This window comes from Taudactylus pleione, unplaced genomic scaffold, assembly GCF_031769625.1.
Source record: "Taudactylus pleione unplaced genomic scaffold, aTauple2 ptg000421l, whole genome shotgun sequence".
Lineage (NCBI taxonomy): Eukaryota > Metazoa > Chordata > Amphibia > Anura > Myobatrachidae > Taudactylus > Taudactylus pleione.
The window spans coordinates 111565-129445 of NW_028284823.1; the positions used below are offsets into that span (position 1 = coordinate 111565).

The 17881-nt window shown below is 45.5% G+C and overlaps 1 protein-coding gene across 1 annotated transcript in view; it reads left to right on the plus strand.

The window, feature by feature from the left end:
• The window catches only part of TDRD5 (tudor domain containing 5), a 113929-nt gene extending 97082 nt beyond the window's left edge, over positions 1-16847 (plus strand). The window contains exon 14 of the mRNA XM_088447126.1: positions 15566-16847. Coding sequence (XP_088303252.1) covers positions 15566-15792 — 227 coding nt within the window. The 3' untranslated portion in view covers positions 15793-16847. The remainder of the gene's footprint in view (positions 1-15565) is intronic.
• Positions 16848-17881: the final 1034 nt, after the last annotated feature.

The following is a 17881-nucleotide window of genomic DNA, read 5'->3' on the forward strand; positions in this document are numbered from 1 at the left end:
ATTTTTTTAGGGACAAAGTTTTTTCCATGGACTTTGGACTCTTCAGAGCGGCAGCGTCGGACTGTCCATAGGACGTCTAAGCTGCCGCTCCGTCACCCCGCTGGCGCTGAGACGCCAGTACAGATCTGGGGATCTCAGCGGGACCCCAGAGTCTGTACTAGCCGGACTCTGTGGGCGCCCAGGACTGCTGCCGGATCCACGGGGAGCAGGTAAGGTCGCGGATCACCGCTTGCGGTGATCCGCGCATTTCAAATGCAGTCCTGTGCCTCCAGTCTCAGGGGACAGACCGGAGGCGCCGGCAGTGGCGGCGGGCCCCCCATACCCCGTGTGTCCACTAGACCACCAGGGACTTAACGATCAGTGCAGGGAGCCGGCGTCCCGGGGGTTAATAGCCGGCCAGGGGAGGCAGCCTTCCCTGTTACAGCGGCTCCTCCCCTCAGCTCAGCGCGCCTTTCAGTATCCATAGTCTGGCGTCGCTGAGCTGCTTCCTCCGCGGGCCACGATTCCTCTGAGGTCTCCAGCGGCCATTTTATCTCTGTGGTGCAGCAGAAATCTCTCAGGATGGCAGTTGGTCCAGTCCCCCTGCGTACCTCACCATCAGGTCAGTGTACACAGCGCTGTAGCCTTCCCAGACACTGAATCTGGGCAGTTGAATGCAGTGTAATAGTGCAGTATATTATATGACATGTTTATGTATATATGTATATATCTGCATTGTATGTGACTTATGCTAGTGCTGACTGTCTGTACTTTATTCTCTCACCTGTCAGTGTATATCTATCCCTTTTCTTTATCTGCCCTAATACAGCTGTACTTAGGGTGGTTCTGAGACCTCACATTTATATACTTGTTAATATTTGTGTGGTTTGTCACATACTGTTGCGTGCTGCACGTTGCCATATTTTAGATGGAACTGTGTGTTGCATACGCTGAAAAGGGGTCCCTGCAGCTAATTTTTGGCATCAGTCAGGACCAGTATAGTGCTGCTTAATATTTCCGCCAAGATTGGTCAGATATGTCTGACCAGGAGATAGAGCGTTATACTGTACCCATTTTTACTATCCTGCAAGTCATGTGCTGCAGGTGTTAGTGCGGAGGATTTGACTCATAAAGGGTTCTGTATGTGGCGTCATCTGGTGCTGGCCTCTTTCACGACCCCCTTGGGCGGTTTGTTTTCTCGGGATCCTCTCAATTGCGGATCGCCGGGCGGGCCCCATTGTTGTACCTCACTTGGGGTTACTTCACCATACTGCCCTTTTCATCTCAGGGTATCTCGCAGCTTCTTGCACTCTTCCCCTGTGACACAGACTACCGCTCCCTGCAGGGGTTTTTCGCAGTATATGAATTCCCCCTGGTGCCACAATAGTCTGTCATTCCCCTTGCAGGGATTACCACAACAGCCACCCTGGGTGGATGTCGTTTTCTACGAAACGCTAATTGGCGTGGTTGACGCCCTGTGGTTACTTCCCAGTTGGCTCTGCCGTGAACTGGGTACTGTTTGGGGCTCTTTCCCTCTTACACGGGGGGAAGCCTATTTCAGGTATTATTATCCCTGCTTTAGGGCTGGTAGCAGGTCCATTCTGGTTAGAGTGAATGTTGACCTGCACCTGTATCATACACCCTCAGTATTGCGTGCCTTCGGGTTCCCTGTTGCTGACTAGCGGGTGGATCGCATAGCGGGACTCTGGCTGTTGCCAGATAGGAGGTGTTACAACAGTGTTTGGCCTCCTGTCCCAAATTCCCTGAGGGTCATCACGAGCCCCTCCTGGGGTGGATGGGCGTGTTACTCGTCTGATTACAGACGTTACTACGCCTCCCATTCCTGCGTGGTCGGATTCTTCGGATCCGTAGGTGGTAACTCTGCCTGAAATCAGTATACTTGCTTTCAGGAGTTGTTACCCATCCTACCATGGCTATAGCATGGTTGGTTAATACTATTGCATATTGGATTGATGCATTTGTAACGTTTTTTCCCCTCCAACACGTCGGGGGTTCAAATGTATTTGGTCGCTCACGTAATATATGCTGTTGTCATAGGTGGAAATGCCTATATTGGATACCAGTCTCCTAACTTTCAGAGTTCCGGCTGCGACTGTATCCTCCGTAATACCCTATGGCTGCGCTCTGGGAATGCAGAGGTGCAGATACCATCTTTAGGGTTGATCTTGTTTGGTCCTGACCTTGACAAGATTGTAGTAACATTGGCAGTATTACTAACGACAAGTTTACCGCTTTCAGCTATGCCCACTACAAGGCCTCAGACTAAGTCTGTTAAGTCTTTTTTGTCCTCTGGGTCAGCCTAAAGGTCTGTTTCTTCGTAGACTGTCGGCATCTACAAGGGCCGACATATCCAGTACCGAGCAGGCCTGGACTGCCAGCCGATCCTGCTTCTGAACCTACGGATATCTCTTCAGCCTGCCGGGACAGGCCTACAACTGAGAGATACCGATTTTCTCAGTTCGCCCGGTATTAGTGTCAAGTTGCCGCGGCTACGTGGGTAGGAGGGTACGCCCTCTTTACAAGGGCCTTACAGATCCAGAAAGCTATGCAGTTGTTGCGGTAAGCGGAGCTAATTAGGCCATCCCCACTATCTCAGTGAGGGACTGGTTGTTCTGTTTTCTTTCTGGTGCGGTGGCTGAATGGTCCTCTTTGGCCTATTCTCTGTCTCAATTCCCTGAACCAGTTCCTAAAGCTACCTTGGCTCAGGAGGAAATCCCTATGCTCCATCATACGATGTTTGGAACCTGGGGACTTTATGGTATCACTGGATATACAGGACGCGTGCCTACGGGTACTTACAGAGACCTTTCCTCAGCATGGGCTGAGGTTTGCTGTATCACAGCAACACTTACAATTTTTCGGGCTCTGCCTGTTGGGACTGTCCTCAGCCCCACAGGGGTTTACCAGCGTTTTGGATTTTCTGACAGTTCTTCTGTTCAGTATATCCCAATGCTCCTGTACCTGGACGGCCTCCTGCTCTTAGCGGGATCACCGGGGTACTTTACGGCCAGGTCAGGATGACTGTGGCTTCTTCAGGGTGCAGACGTTTAATCAACGGGGAAAAAGTCCTCCCTGCATCCCTCTCTGGGTATTCTTCATCTAGGATCCCTGCTGGATTCTCAGAATCTGAGAATTCTTCTGGCGTAAGACGGAATCTCCACTCTTCCATTAGGAGTACATGGTTGTCTGCGCAGTCGACAGATGTCTTTACACTCTGGGATGCATGGTGGAATGGGCTCAGTTCCATTCCAGGCCTTTCCATAATTGGCTCATCTCCAGATGGAACGAGTTTTTTCTGTCGGATAACTGTTCAAACGATGATGCTCTCTCCGGAGGCAAGTCGGTCCCTGTCCGGGTGGCTATGGCCATCTCGTCCAGGGTTTTCTTTGCTATGGACAGTGTCTGGATCGAATCCTTTTCAGTGCAGTTGGACGTCTGTCGATTCCACCCTGTCAATTAACTTACTCTGGCATAACTCTTGTTTCCCGGTGAACCTGAAAAGGTTCAGTCCGACAGGGTCAGGACAGTGGCTTCCTTTTTAGCAACACTGTTCGTTGGGTGGCAATGACAGGTATGTCACATATTCGGACATAGTCCGAGGGTCTCCTCCCGACCATCTCGGCAGCGTTCATTTCAGGAGCTCTCCATTGGGAAGCGGGAGTCCTCAGCCGTCACGACGTGCATCCCGGGGACTAGTCTCTTCCCCAAGAGAGGTTTCATCTCCTGGTGAGCAGGGGGGGCCCCCCTGAGGTGACCCTCATGGCCTTCTGACTTTATCACACTATGGTGTTACAGTCCAGCTCTGGGGATTCTGAAGCAACCTTCAGCGACTCTTTGTCGGTGAAGTGGTCCTTCCACTTTGTGTACCTGTGTTCTCCGGTCTCCCTTCTTCCTCGAGGTCTTTGGAAGTGTTTTCAATCGAGACGGAGATGCTTTCCTGCTGGTGGCTCCTGATTGCCCCAGATGTCAGGGGTACTTGGATCTTCGGAGTCTCTACATCGATACTCCATCCCTGATGCTTCACTGCCCGGACCTGTTGTCTCAGGGTCCTTGGTTTTGCCTTGGACCTGGGTCGTTTGTCTTTGACTGTGTCCTTACAGTGGTCTTACGGCTTCCCTGGCTTTGTCATCGTTGGAATGATTAGAGCACATGGATCAGCTTTTGCTGGGACCTACCACAAACTGTGGCAGCCATAAATCTTATGGTATTGTACCTGTCGATACAATCCTCCGGTGTCCAGGATTTCCAGATATTCTGGCATTCCTTCCGGCTGGCTTGGGTTTCACACTTGGCCTGGTCTTCCTGACAGTGCGGATCTCTACACTGTCAGTATGGTTAAGATATGGAATTGCTCCACTCTGGTATCCAGTTCATCCTTTGGAGTGTTTTCTTGATTATGCCTCCATTTGTCCTCCCTAGGGACTCCTTGGGAGTAAGTAGTGGTTCTTCGTTACCTCCGGGGACAGTCAATGGAACCGCTGGTTGTGATAGCCATTACATGGTCTATTGCTTAGGCTCTCTCTTTCTCTCAGGGTGTTTATATCAACCAGGAGAGTGTCTGTCTGAATTGGGAGCGTTCTCATGTGGCTCCCTCTTCTGGAGGGCATCATGTCAGGGTGGGAGTTGCTCTCGCCCTGTGTTTCTTCTTAGTGGTTTTCAGGTTCCATATTATTCTGGAACTTATGGTACGGCCATTCTGTCCCCAGTCCTCTCGGCTGGTGTGGCCTCATTGACTGTGGTCTGGCCTCTTTGGATTTATGTGATCCGTTCAGGTTCCTTACGGAAATCGGACTCCTTATTGGTGGTCTGAGATTTCTGGTTTTCACAGGAAAGGATGGCCGGCCTATAACCAAATGTTGGCTGGATGGCCTCGTAGGTCTTCCTCAGGGGCCTACCCATGGGTAGGCCTTCCTGTTGTTGATGCTTGTTTTTTCTCGGGCCATGTGACCCTCGTGTGCGGCTCGCTGTGGCGCCTCGGCTGTTTTGCCTTACTAGGTGGCCACGTGGTCTTCTGTCCACACCTTTTTAAGGTTCTAGGCATTGGTTTCCTTTGCCTCTCAGGATGCTTCCTTTTTGGCGACGGATTCTCCTCTCAGCACAGGAGCGTCCCCACCCTTGGTTGAACTGCTTTGGGACATCCCCAAGGTCAACCCTGTGGACCCCCTATGGACCCTGAAGTAGAAAACAAGAGATATGGTAAGAACTTACCTTTGTTATCTCTGTTTCTACGAAGTCCATAGGGTCCACAGGGCGCCCGCCCTGACGCACCTGGCTTCATATGGGCTGTGTGGCTGGTCACCGGTTTTCCGTCTCCCATTTCTGTGAGTATGGTTATTGAGTGTTCCAGTTTTCTCTCTCTTTTTCTCTCCTCCTCCGGCCTTTGGCTACTTACAAACTGAGGTGCCTCTGGCTTGGGGGTGGGGTTATAGGGAGAGTGGACCCAGTGCATCCTGGGAGCTACAAGCTTTAACTGCGTGGTGCCCGGATTTGGTTCCCAACCTATACCCCAAGGTCAACCCTGTGGACCCTATGGACTTCGTAGAAACAGAGATAACAAAGGTAAGTTCTTACCATATCTCTTGTTATCTCAATGAAAGTACGGTAGTTAGAGGCATCCCTCCATTCTACCTGCAACCAATAATAGGTACATTTTATTGTGATATAATTTTTTCCCCCTCCCTTTCCCCTTACCCTCTTGGAATGTGCCCTAAATAGAAGTCCTGTTCTTTACTCTCTACTATAATACTTTGTATACTCCTGGGAGCACCTCCTATTTATCCTCTAACCCAGTTCTTGAGTGAATTACATTACTTTATCTCCTGTGCAATGAAATTTCTTATCTTCTCTTTTTTCCATATATACATCATGATAGATCTGCTTTGGTCCCATAGATGGCTCATCATTGGAAGCTTTTCTCCTTTGCGCCATCTTAGGAGATGTTACATTTGGGTCCGGTTACCATTTCTTCCATTCTTGTGTCTCCGCTGAGTGTTATTACACTCTTGCATATGTAGTTCCTGGGCCCTTCGGTAGTGTGGAGTTTGCTCAGTTTTTTTTCCGACTTCTTCACATGGAAAATCTGGCCCTATGGCGCAAATCCAATCCATTACTGTGAATGCAAACGACAGTCTCTCTCTTGTAGTGTGGCTACGGTGGTCCACTTGGATATGGGCCCCTCCTTTGGGATTAAGGACAGGGTCCTCCTCCCCACTGACACTCCAGCATTGTCCAGTCCAGGTATGGTCTGACAGTGCAGCAGCTGTCTCCTAAATAAACCATCAGTTTCAGTTGCAGAGCCATAAAGGCAGTTAGCCGCTGCCTCATTTGTGCACAGCATTATTTTGTGGCTCTGTCAGCATTCTTCCTCCCTGCAGTACACCATTGGAAAGCAGACTTCTTAGGCTGCCTTGACGTTTACTTGAGTGAGTGGACTCTACATACAGATGCCTTTCAGCTTCTAGTTCATCGCTGGGGCTTGATGAGCGTCGATAGTATGGCGTCTCACACAACCACAGGTTGCCGAGATACCGTTCCCACTCCAATGATCCTGAAACTTTTCTGGTGGCCGTTCTGGCAGTGCAGTGAACGTTCCCCATCCATATAAGTCTTTCCTCCGCACTCCATGCTTCCGTGGGACCTGTGCGGGTTGCATTTGGAAGGGTGCACAGTGATCATTGTTGCTACGAATTGGCGACCGCGATGCGCACTCCGCAGCGTCTTCTTCTGCAGTCGGATCTTTGGTCTCCAGGCTCTTACTTCCATCAGACTCTGGCCCGCCTTGCATGACTGGTGGCTGGCTGGCTTCTAATCAGATTATCCTTGTGGCTCCGCTTGACTATCCGCCACGCATACTCTGTGGCAGATCTTCCTACCCTTGCCGTGATCTGCCTATTACTCCCGGGTCAGTGGGAGCCTCTTTGGTTGTTTAGTGTAGCGCTTCTGCGAAGCAGCTGTGCACAGTTGTCACATGGTCCTCTGCCTACACTTTGTTTCGTTTCTATACATTTGATACCTTTACATCTTCAGGTGCAGCCTTTCGGGCAAAGGGGTTCGCAGTTGGAGCGTACCCTTCCATTGGGGGACGGCTTTAGGATGTCCCTCGCTCCTGCTATAGGCTTGCTAACTTAACTGGCTGGACGGTAAGCTGGGGTCGGGGTGTACTGGAGAGGGAGCCTGTGCTGCTGGGGAAAAAAATAACTATTTGGTGCCCAGACTCTCCTCACCAGGCTATGCCCAGTGTGATCCCTGTGCCCCCTATGGAGTCGAAGTAAAGGATTTAACAAGGTAAAACCATAAATCTCCTTTTTATGTGCTCATATATATCAGATTAATATACTTATTTCTTTTTTAAAAACTCGTCCTTTTTCGCTTTCTTCCGGGGGAAACCCTGGAGACTTTGGGTATAGGAGGTGTGTGAGAGTCTCGGCAGTAAAGGGTTAAAATGCTTCAAATCTCCCTGAAGGATGTGACCAATAGGATATGTGATGATTTCCTCAAATCAATTCTATTTATCTCTCTACGTCCAACACTGTCTGCTTCTTGGGTCTAGAAGGCCATGGAAGGCTGGGAGGATTCTTTAGATGAAGGCCTTCTCTGTAGTACACCACGGGCTGAGCTGTTTCCTTTGGTGGATAATCTCAGATTGGCATCCAGGTATTTAGAGGAGGCTGCCATGAATTCAGTAATTTTGTCATCTCGGGCCTCTGCATCTGCCATTGCTGCCCGTCGTGCCCTGTGATTACGCACTTGGCAGGCGGATGGGAATCGAAAAACTATTTGGAGTCTTTTCCATTTGCATGAGAATTCCTGTTCGGACCGGAGTCAGAGAAGATCATTGCGGCAGCAGTTGCATCCAAAACCACCTTTCTACCTTCCTCTGCTCCAAAACCAAGGCCTTCCATTCGGCTCTTTTGTCCCCAGGGGAGACCAAGTTTTCCCCTCCCCCTCTAGCCGGTTGACAAGCCCACTGCATGACTGATTTGTTCCCAAGCTGGCCGACAAGCCTGCTGCATGACTGTCTTATCCGCCCCTCTCTGCACCCTCAGGGATTTATTGGTGAGGGCTTGTCTACTTAAGTTAAGAGACCATTGGCTTCTTTTGACTACGGAAAGGTGGATTCGGAGTCTCCAGGGGTTGCGCCCTTGACCTTCGGGCTCACCTCCTCGTCGGTTCTTCCCTCATGCTTTAAATGCAGTGGCTCTATAAGTGTCCATCCTTTCCCTTTTAGCATCAGCAGTCATACATTCTGTGCCATCTCATCAGCGGGGAAGAGGCTTCTGTTCCAACCTCTTCCTCGTTCCAAAGCCAGATGGATCTTTCTGTCCCATTTTGAATCTAAAATCGATGAATCTCCAACTTTGAATTCAAGATGGAATCCCTCAAATTAATGATTTAATCTTTGGAAGCCTAGTCTTCATGGCGTCTAAGGACGCTTATTTAAATGTCCCAATCTGGCGGGGTCATCAGTCCCTTCTCTGTTTCGCAGTGCTCAGCAAGTGAGGTCCGTCATGGCCGCTGTCCTTCGTCAACAGGGGGCCAAACTTTTTCCCTACCTAGACAACCTCCTCATTACAGGCACATGGTTGGATCCTGAAAGCCCTCTCTTCTTCCGTACCAGCAGATGGTATACCTGGGAGCTTTTTTGGAAACAAGATTGCAACGGATCTTCCTGCCGGCAGACAAGATCTCAGTAGTTCAGTCACTTGTTCTGCTTCTCAAACTGGTGTCGAGATTCGACATGGTAAAGTTTGCTTAGTAGTTCCACACTCGAAAACTTCAGAGGAAACTGTTATCCAAATGGAACAGGTCCCCCCTCCAGATCCACTCTTGGGTCATCCGTCTCCCCGGACAAGCCAGTCCCTTCTGTGGTGGTTGCTCAAACCTCCCCCTATTCTTTGGCTTTATTAGTATAAACTGGCTGGCAAACTAGCTGGCAGGGGGTGGAATATAGACGGGGAGGAGTCTGTGCTGGAAGGATTTCAACCTTGTAGTGCCCAGACTCTCTCGCACCTGCTCTACCCAGAGTCTCCATTGACCCCATGGAATCATAGAAAAGGATTTAACAGGTAAGAACACAAAATCCTATTTAACAGGTTTAAATAAATATGGACCAACATTAAATTAGAAGTTATCAGTTATCAGTTGAATGCTTATCTAGAAGCATCTGCTGTCAAACTTTTTGATCAAGTGATTACAGTTTTATCTTATGCCAGTTTAAGTTATCTTATTTATACTGTGCCATTTCTGTATGCATTTTAGGCATAAAATTAATACTTAAAGCTGTGGTACACTGCTCTCAAGGGAAGGGGAGAGGGTAGAGCGCAGCTGTCTCTGGAAGGGTATGGCCTCCCTGAATTTGTACAAATCAAAAAGATGAGGCAGCGCAGCAAAGAAAGCAAGGAGGAGTATTTCACCATGAGTTGTATGCGTGTGTGTTAGTGGTGCGGATAACTGTAAGAATGACCAACACACATATAAATGGAGAGGCAGCTGTTCATTGGAATGAACCGATAATTGAGACACACTGCTTATTTTTTCCATGTAACCCCCAGGTGTCCCATCCACTATACCGGTGGTAGAAGCTGTAGTGTTGCTCCACTAATATGGACTACCCTAGTTGTAATATGATGGTGGTGGGATGTGCTTGTGGGGTCACCTAGGTCGACCTCAGGTGAGAGCTCTCCCTTGCCTATATATATATATATATATATATATATATATATTTATTACACACACACACTGGGGAGATTGGCAAAGGTGTGTAGCAGATGAGGAGCAGCTGCAGAAGGAGATTAGCCTGGTCACAGTGTTCATGATGGACTTTAAAAAGGAAATTCAGATGAATAGAAGGCCATTGAGGAGTAGTGAAACGATTAAGTGGACCAGAGTTTTGGTCAACTCCTGAGCGAGGAAGGGGTGAATTTTGGCAATGTACAGTAGCTGAGGAATAGGTAGCACGACCAGAGGGACCAAACATTGAGACACTGTGGGCGGAGTTAATTATCAATATAGATGGAGTGAAGGAGATGGGGAATTGCATGAAGAGAGTGGCATGATGTCCTGAGTGCCAAGGGAACAGTGTGATGGAGGAGGAGAAAGAGGTCAACTGCAACAGAATGATCAAGAAAAAATGATGAGGGAGAACTAACCAGTGGACTTTACTAGGAGATGGTCTGTGGTTACTTTGATGAGGGCATATTCCATGGAGTGTAGTGGGTGGAAGCCAGACTATATAGTCGAGGTGGGTGTGAGAAGAAATAAATGGAGTTAGTTGAAATCAAGCCACTAAGATTTTTTAAAGAGCATGCAAGGGAGATATGGCGAAAATTTGTGTGGGTTGTTGTTCATAGTGGAGTTATGAGATTTAAAGTAAAATTGATTGACATGCAAGAGGACAGTGTAGTGAGGATTAGCTGATGGGAGTGTTTACGTGACTGAAGAATTTCCTCCATTGGCGCTTGATGGAGTGGGAGTGCTTTTTGGACTTATCTAGTTTGTTTCCATGGTGGGGTTTAGTTCTGCAGATGTGAGGTGGGTTGGAAGGGGCAGTCTCAGAGCTTTGGAGAGGATTGTTATGGAGAGAGAGAGATGGCAGGACTGGGAGGAGATGGCAATAGGAAAAGCTCAATAGAGGTTGTGATGGAGAAGTTGATCAAGGTTTTTAAGGCAACCTTGAGTGCAAACCGCTTTGGGTATGGGTGGAAGTTAGAGATTAAAGAGGAGATTGTCCGAGTGTGGAAACAGTTTTGGGTGATGACGAGGTTAATAGTGGCAACCACAATATGTGAGGGACAATACTTGACTAGAGTCTTTAAGAGGAGGTTAAGATGAAGCGTTTGGAAGTGGCAAGACAGAGGGATGTTGAAGTCAAGAATAAGAAAGTGGATGTCTGCAAAGGAGGAGAGCCAGGCTGCAAAGTTGTTAAGCAAATGGTGTAGGAGACCCCAGGGTGATAACTGCTACATGGAGAAGGACCATCAAATATAATGAATCTCAAATGAGGAGGACAGATAGGGTTCATGGTAGATGATGCTGCAAGTGCAGTTGGGAGCTTTCAGAATACATACTCTGACATATATATATATATATATATATATATATATATATATATATATATATACATATATATATATTATATATAAATACCTTTATCAAGCACGTATAAGAAGCATACTGTATATTTTTATTGATCAGATTGTATCTTGTGAAAGTTCTTGATGGGAAATACAAATGACAGATGGGGAAGATTAAATTTTTGAGATCTGATTTTGTGGTGGGGAGAGGAAATCCGAAATGAAGTGACAGAAAACACCTCTAATAATGTGAGCCAACACATGTGAATTATCCAGAGAGGACATCTTAATTCGGCTGTCATCCCCATGGAGGTGATACTGAAATCCAGAGGAGCTTATTAGATCTCCAAGAGAAATGGTATGGATAGAGAAGAGCAAGGGCCATAGTGGTGGTACTCCAAAGGATACAAATTGCAGAGAGGAAATGGGTGCACAGAAACAATCGCTGAAGAATCATTTTAATTAAGGGAATGAAAACCAGAATATTATGCGGGGCCATACATCTATTGTCTGAATCCCTGTACTGCCGATCAAAAACGCAGATTATCAAACATTGATGATCCATCTAGGAAATTCAACATGTTAAAAATCTTCAACTCTCCTATTCCGGCTATTTTCGGGTCGAAATCTGTAAATCAAGATTTTGATTTCTCCAATCCCCCATCGTCGGCAGAACAGGGAATCGCCCCAATCGCGGCTAGATGTATGGGCCTCATTAGTGTCCATGGAATTCAGAATTTATATGAGGAATGGGATTGGATTCCAAGACTTGAATGAATAAGAACCTGATTGCAGGATAGGAAACAGAGTTGTAATAAATGGAGTGTAGTCTCAGTAGGGAAAGGTTACAAGCGGTTCACTCCACGATCTGTACTTGGACCAGTGCTTTTTAATATCTTTGTTAGGGGCATTGCAAATGCTATTGAAGGGAAAGTATGCCATTTTGCATATGAGACAAAGGTATTCAATAGGGGTAGACACACCAGGAGGGGTGAAATAAAATGATTGAGGATCTAGGTAGTCTAAAGAACTGGTCAAGAACATGACAATTACAGTTTGATGCCAAAAAAATGCAAAATCATGCACTTGGGTTTCAAAAAATTATAGTATTAGCGGTACTATAATGGAAACTACTGAGGCGCAAAGGTACCTAGGAGTAACTATTTCAGGTGACTAAAAGCCTGATTACCAATGTAACAAAGCAATGAGAAGAGCAAGTCAGATGCTTGGTTGCATAGGGAGAGGAATTGGTAGCAGAAAGAAAGAAGTAATAATGCCACTGTACTGTATAGGTAATTGATGCGGCTTCATTTTGATTACTGTGTTCAGTTCTGGAGGCCATATCTCTAGAAGGACATAAATACATTAGAGACAGTACAAAGGGCAACTAAAATGGTGCATGGCCAGGAAAGACTAAAAGATCTTAATATGTGTAGTTTGGAGCAGAGAAGGAAAATGGGGGACATGATAGAAACTTTCAAATATATCAAGGGTTTTAAGGGTACATGAGGGAAATTCAAAGGAAGAGCAATACTAGAACACGTGGACATAGAGAGAGAGATTCAAAGGAAATTTGAGGAAAAATTACTTCACAGAAAGGGTAGTTAAGTGGAATAACCTCCCATCAGAGGTGGTAGAGGCCAATACAGTAGAGCAGGGGTTCCCAACCACAGTCCTCAAGGCACAGTAACAGGTTTTAAGGATAGCCATACTTGAGCACAGGTGTCTTAATTAGTGCCCCAATAATTTTGATTTAACCATCTGTGCTCAAGCATGGATATCACTAAAACCTGGACTGCTAGTGTGCCTTGAGGACCGAGGTTGGAAAACATGCTTGGGATAGGCATAAGAATATCTTTACAAAAGTACTAAAGCTGGGTACACATTTAACGATCATACGACATATCGTCTAGTGCAGTGATTTCCAACCTCTGTCCTCAAGGCACGCTAACAGTCCTGGTTTTAGTGATATCCATGCTTGTGCAGAGATGGTTAAACCAATATAACAATCAATATAACTGAGGTGCTAAAAACCTGGACTGTGCCTTGAGGACCGTGGTTGGGAGCCCATTAGGATCAAATAAGGGTTGAGGTACCAAAAGGTAAAACAAAAAAGGGGCATACTACAAATGTGGCCCTATACATCTTTGATGCAGTCACGTTAAAAAGCCACTCTTTACATACCAGGTCCCGTGAGACTCTGCTAGCACCGATTGTCTTTTCTTTGTAGCTTATTTTTGCAGAAAAGGCGTCCAAGTTGCAATGCGATAAGACTAAAATGCACTAGGAGACACTGCTGATTAATTTGATATGCAACATTTGATAAGGAGCTGCTGGGATTTCCCCCCGACTCTCCTCTCACGTGCACACGGCATCTATTCACCTGGTGGTGATTAGTCACCACAACTTTTCACACCCGTGGGACTCTGCGGCCTGCTGGTTGGGAAGGTACAGGGCAGGTTGAAAGAGCAGGGCGAATTTCGCCCCTTTAAAATCGGGCAGGGAATGGCGCCCCACTAACACAGCCTAGTGGGAACACTCTGAAATGCTGTGTCTTGGAAAATTTGAGATAGAAACATCTTAAATTTGACAAAAGGTGGTATATTAACATAAACTTAATTTAGTGTGTGTGTACTAATTGTATGAGAGTTGAATTACTAACCTCTACTGTTTTGCATTTGAGTTCCAGTACAGTTATGCACTTGATGATAGTGCTTATCTGGCTGTTCTTATACTTCAGTGCTTTAACACAGTGCGACTGCTTCTGAGTCTGACCCAGCTCATTATACTGCTACAAATAGTGAATTTCAGCAACCTGCGTATGCATCAAAGTGCATTTGCACATCGGATGAATGCTGGCCGGGTTCCTCTTTGCTGAAATGGACATCTCTGAATGACAACGCTGTTATTGCACACAAGAGATCGCTTCTGGGAGTGTTGGGTAGTTTAGTTATACATCGGCCGTGCTTTTCTTAGGCACGTGTACAGCAAAGGGAAGCCTTTTTGACAAAACTTTGACACCCAGCACATGACGGTTGCGGTTTTTAAAGAAAAACAGCAGGCATTGCATCTTCCTGCTTGAAGTCACAGGGATACTCGCATTAGACCTACATATACTCTCATTGGCATAACTTAATAATGGTGCGTACACACTACACGATATGCTCCCTGAACGATATCGTGTAGTGGGTCCCTGGCAGGCTGTGCTCAGTGTCGTTCATGACATTGAGCACCGTCGCTGAACGATATCATTAACGATATCGTTCAGCGCCGGGCTCTGTCCCCCATTCCCCAACATGCAGCAACCTGACGAGGTCGTCAGATAGTGCTGCATGTTCAGGCGATGGACAATGTCGTAAACGACCAGCGGGACTGCGCATCGCTGGTCGTTTCCGACATAACCGTGCACGATTTGTGCCCGATTACTGAGTGATTGCACGATTACGATGTCGTAATCGTGTAGTCGCTCAGTAATATCGCCCAGTGTGTACCCACCATAAGACCGGCTTACTACAAATACAGCCATTTTACATCTGACACAAAATAAGGCCCAATGTGTACATCTTTGGAATAGCATTTACACAATAACATCTCTATAAATCAGCTGTTACTGAGGGATAGGAATTTTTTATTGTGGAAATTGCATACAAATTACTATGCTCCATTCCAATGGGTTTGCACAGTAGTTATGCAATGTCCAATTGACTGTGACTTATAATTGTGTATAAATATTACACTGCTGTCCTATGTTAAGAATAGTTTGCCTTATTCTAGCAGATCATTTTTGCCCCTGCTATATATTTGTGTATATTTATGTGTCTGTGTACTTCTGTATCTTTTTGACATTTAAAGTCCTATTTTAACTATGTTTCAATCATTCGAGTTGTTCTGTAAATATGACCTTCATATTAACTCTAGGGAGCACCCCAACTGATTAATGTCAAAGCATGATAGACATTAAAGAGGCATTTATGTCGTACTAGTATATTGGATCCAGCCAATGCTCCACTTAAGCCCCCCCTCCCCTACATCTGCGATGTATTGGGCTAATTCACTGATCTGCAGATTTGCCGATCTTGACCCAAATAAGATCGAGATCATCAAATCGGACATTTTTAACATGAAGAATTTCACAGATTCCCAGACTGATCGGCGATCTTCGATAGCCGCACGTTGGCACTTCTGACTAGCGGATCTGCTGTTCTGGTCCAGTCTGCGAAATGCCACCTGATGTATCGGGGCCACATGTTCACACCCCCCCTCTGAATGCACATGCCCATCTTGGGAGATATATAGCGTGACAAAAGACTGCAGGTATCGTTGGGAAAAAAATAAAGTCCCTTTTATATCAAACCTATTATGTAGTCTATAGGGTATTAACCATGTGAGGCATTCACAATATAAGTTTATTACGCTATATATTGAAAGAAACATTTGCTGGGGACGTAGGCTATAATCAATGAATTTTTAAGAAAATGTTCTTGTATCTGCAGATCGCTGTTCGCCGCAACCAGCAGAAGAAAGCCCAACTCTGAAAAATACTTTTATTCTTTTGGATGAAGCCTCAAGTCAAACAATAAAAGGGAGCAACACATTTATGGGATTCCAAAACTTCAAAATTGCTAGGAGTTCAACAAAAGTAGCCCTAGGCCCTGCGGCTCGGTTGGCCTCCAGCCCTGGCAGCTTGCTGTACTGGGTTCCTGATCTTGGCAAAGTCTAGCGGACAACTTCGAGTGGATACATGGTTTAGTAACTGTCAAAAAGGGGGACTGGCTATGTAAGGGTATCAATCACATCCTTTACATGGGTCTGTTTTTGTTAAGCTGCTGAAAATACAGTTTAAATGATTTTTCACGTTTTAAGTTCGTTGCGTATTTGTAAAGAAATAATTTGACCTTAAAACAAGTTACCTTGCTACACTAATACAGCAGTTCATTGTAGTGAAATCACTCAGGCCATCTTATAACTCGGGGTATGTAGGTATTTTTTGTTCCAGTACAGTGTGTAACACACAGCATGCATATTAGTGTAGTGTAGCAATTGTGCAGCATCATATTGCCGTATGTAGCTTCCATCTCCCATGTGGTGTGTATGTACTGTACAATAGGTTGCACCCATTCTGCTATTTCTGTCATACAAACTCCTTGCGCATAGATATGGCACGATGGTAGACAAGGCCGTCAAAAAAGAGAAGTTATATTTTTTTATTTGATGGGTTATTGATCCCTATCTCCCATTCCAGGCGTTGGGAATGACGGCAGAAGTGGTGGCAATGCCCTAATTAAGGGAAGTAGATTCCTTTTGTGTTGAAGATCAAAGCTTAAGAATACAATGTAGTTTAGGGCCCCCGTGGCCCTTTCTCACACAGGAGTGACACATTTTTGTTTAAACATTTGAAATAAGATGCTTTGTAGTTTATGCAAATTATTCTAATTATTGTCAGCAATTGTATGTAGTTTTATTTACCAGATTAGATATGCTGGTTTTTCTCTGCACTAAAAAACACTGAACATTTGCTGGTGACTCAAATTAAAGGGGATAATTTCAAACAACTAATCAGTCTCATTACTACTGAGTTATCAATGTGTCCAGCTTACATGTTATATATTTTTATAATGGTTGTGGAGCATATTTTCCAATCTTGTAACTATTTGAAAATAACATGCATTGTCCCTTAAGGGCCAGTTCAAGCTATGATACTGTAGCTTTTCAAAAACAATCTGCTTTCCCCAAGGGCAACAAAAACAATTAAACCTTGTGGTGTGAATGAGCCATTACCTTGTGTATGTTTCTTCTCCGTTTTGTATTAAGAAAAGCAACTCGTACATTGTTTTATTATCGACAATCCACTGATGGCTCAATATAGATATTCAGCTATAAGGATTTGGGCTTATAACCACAGCTCAGTAACAATACTACATCACATGCCTTTTTACTGAATATATTATACAATATTTACAACCTAGAATTTAAAAGCAAATGCAATATTTAGAACTTCGGCTTGTAAAATGGTGTTCCTGTCCGGATAGCGCCTCCAAATTTTATTGTTACAGCTTTTTTTTCTCCTGTGCACAGAAAAAAGGGGATTTGCCCCCCAGCACACTGTAGCAAAGTCAACAAAAAATACTTAAATCCTACATGATAATAGAGATTCAGAGATATTAGTTACATACATTTGCAAATATATGAATAAGCGCCAGGCCAATCATCAAGGCTCCTCTATACTGGCGTCCCTAACATTAAGGTGTTCACGTCCGAGAAGCAAGGTACCCCAAAAAAATTCCGGCCAAAGACCATCCCCAGGGCATAACACGAAAAGGGGAAAAAAAGGTGATAGTGAAGTGTAAAGGATAGATGTGTAAAGATATTTCAATAAGTGTTAATGAAATGTGAAAGAATTAAAACAACATAAATAATAAACAATTAGAAAAGTGATAAAAATAATCTATGTGGATTAAGTGGTGATGCCCTGAAAAAGGTCCAGCCAGAACAACTCCGGGGGCCCCACTCCCAAATGCTCAACCCAAAATAATTATTGCTACATAATGGTAGCACCCACTCTGGGTCATATAATTACAAATTGGTGTACTGCATGATAACAGCACATGTATAAGCCGAGAGCTGACTCACCTAGGAGGTACCCCAGAAACCTCCACATGGCAATATAAGGATCAGCACCTCCTCCTAATGCTGGCTCCCTTCATGCCTCTCAAGACTGCAAACAAAAAGTATGGTGGTCACTCATATCAGCTTAATGACTTGGCATAGGTGCTTGTAAAGGGTGGGGTTTACACTGAACACAGAAAAAA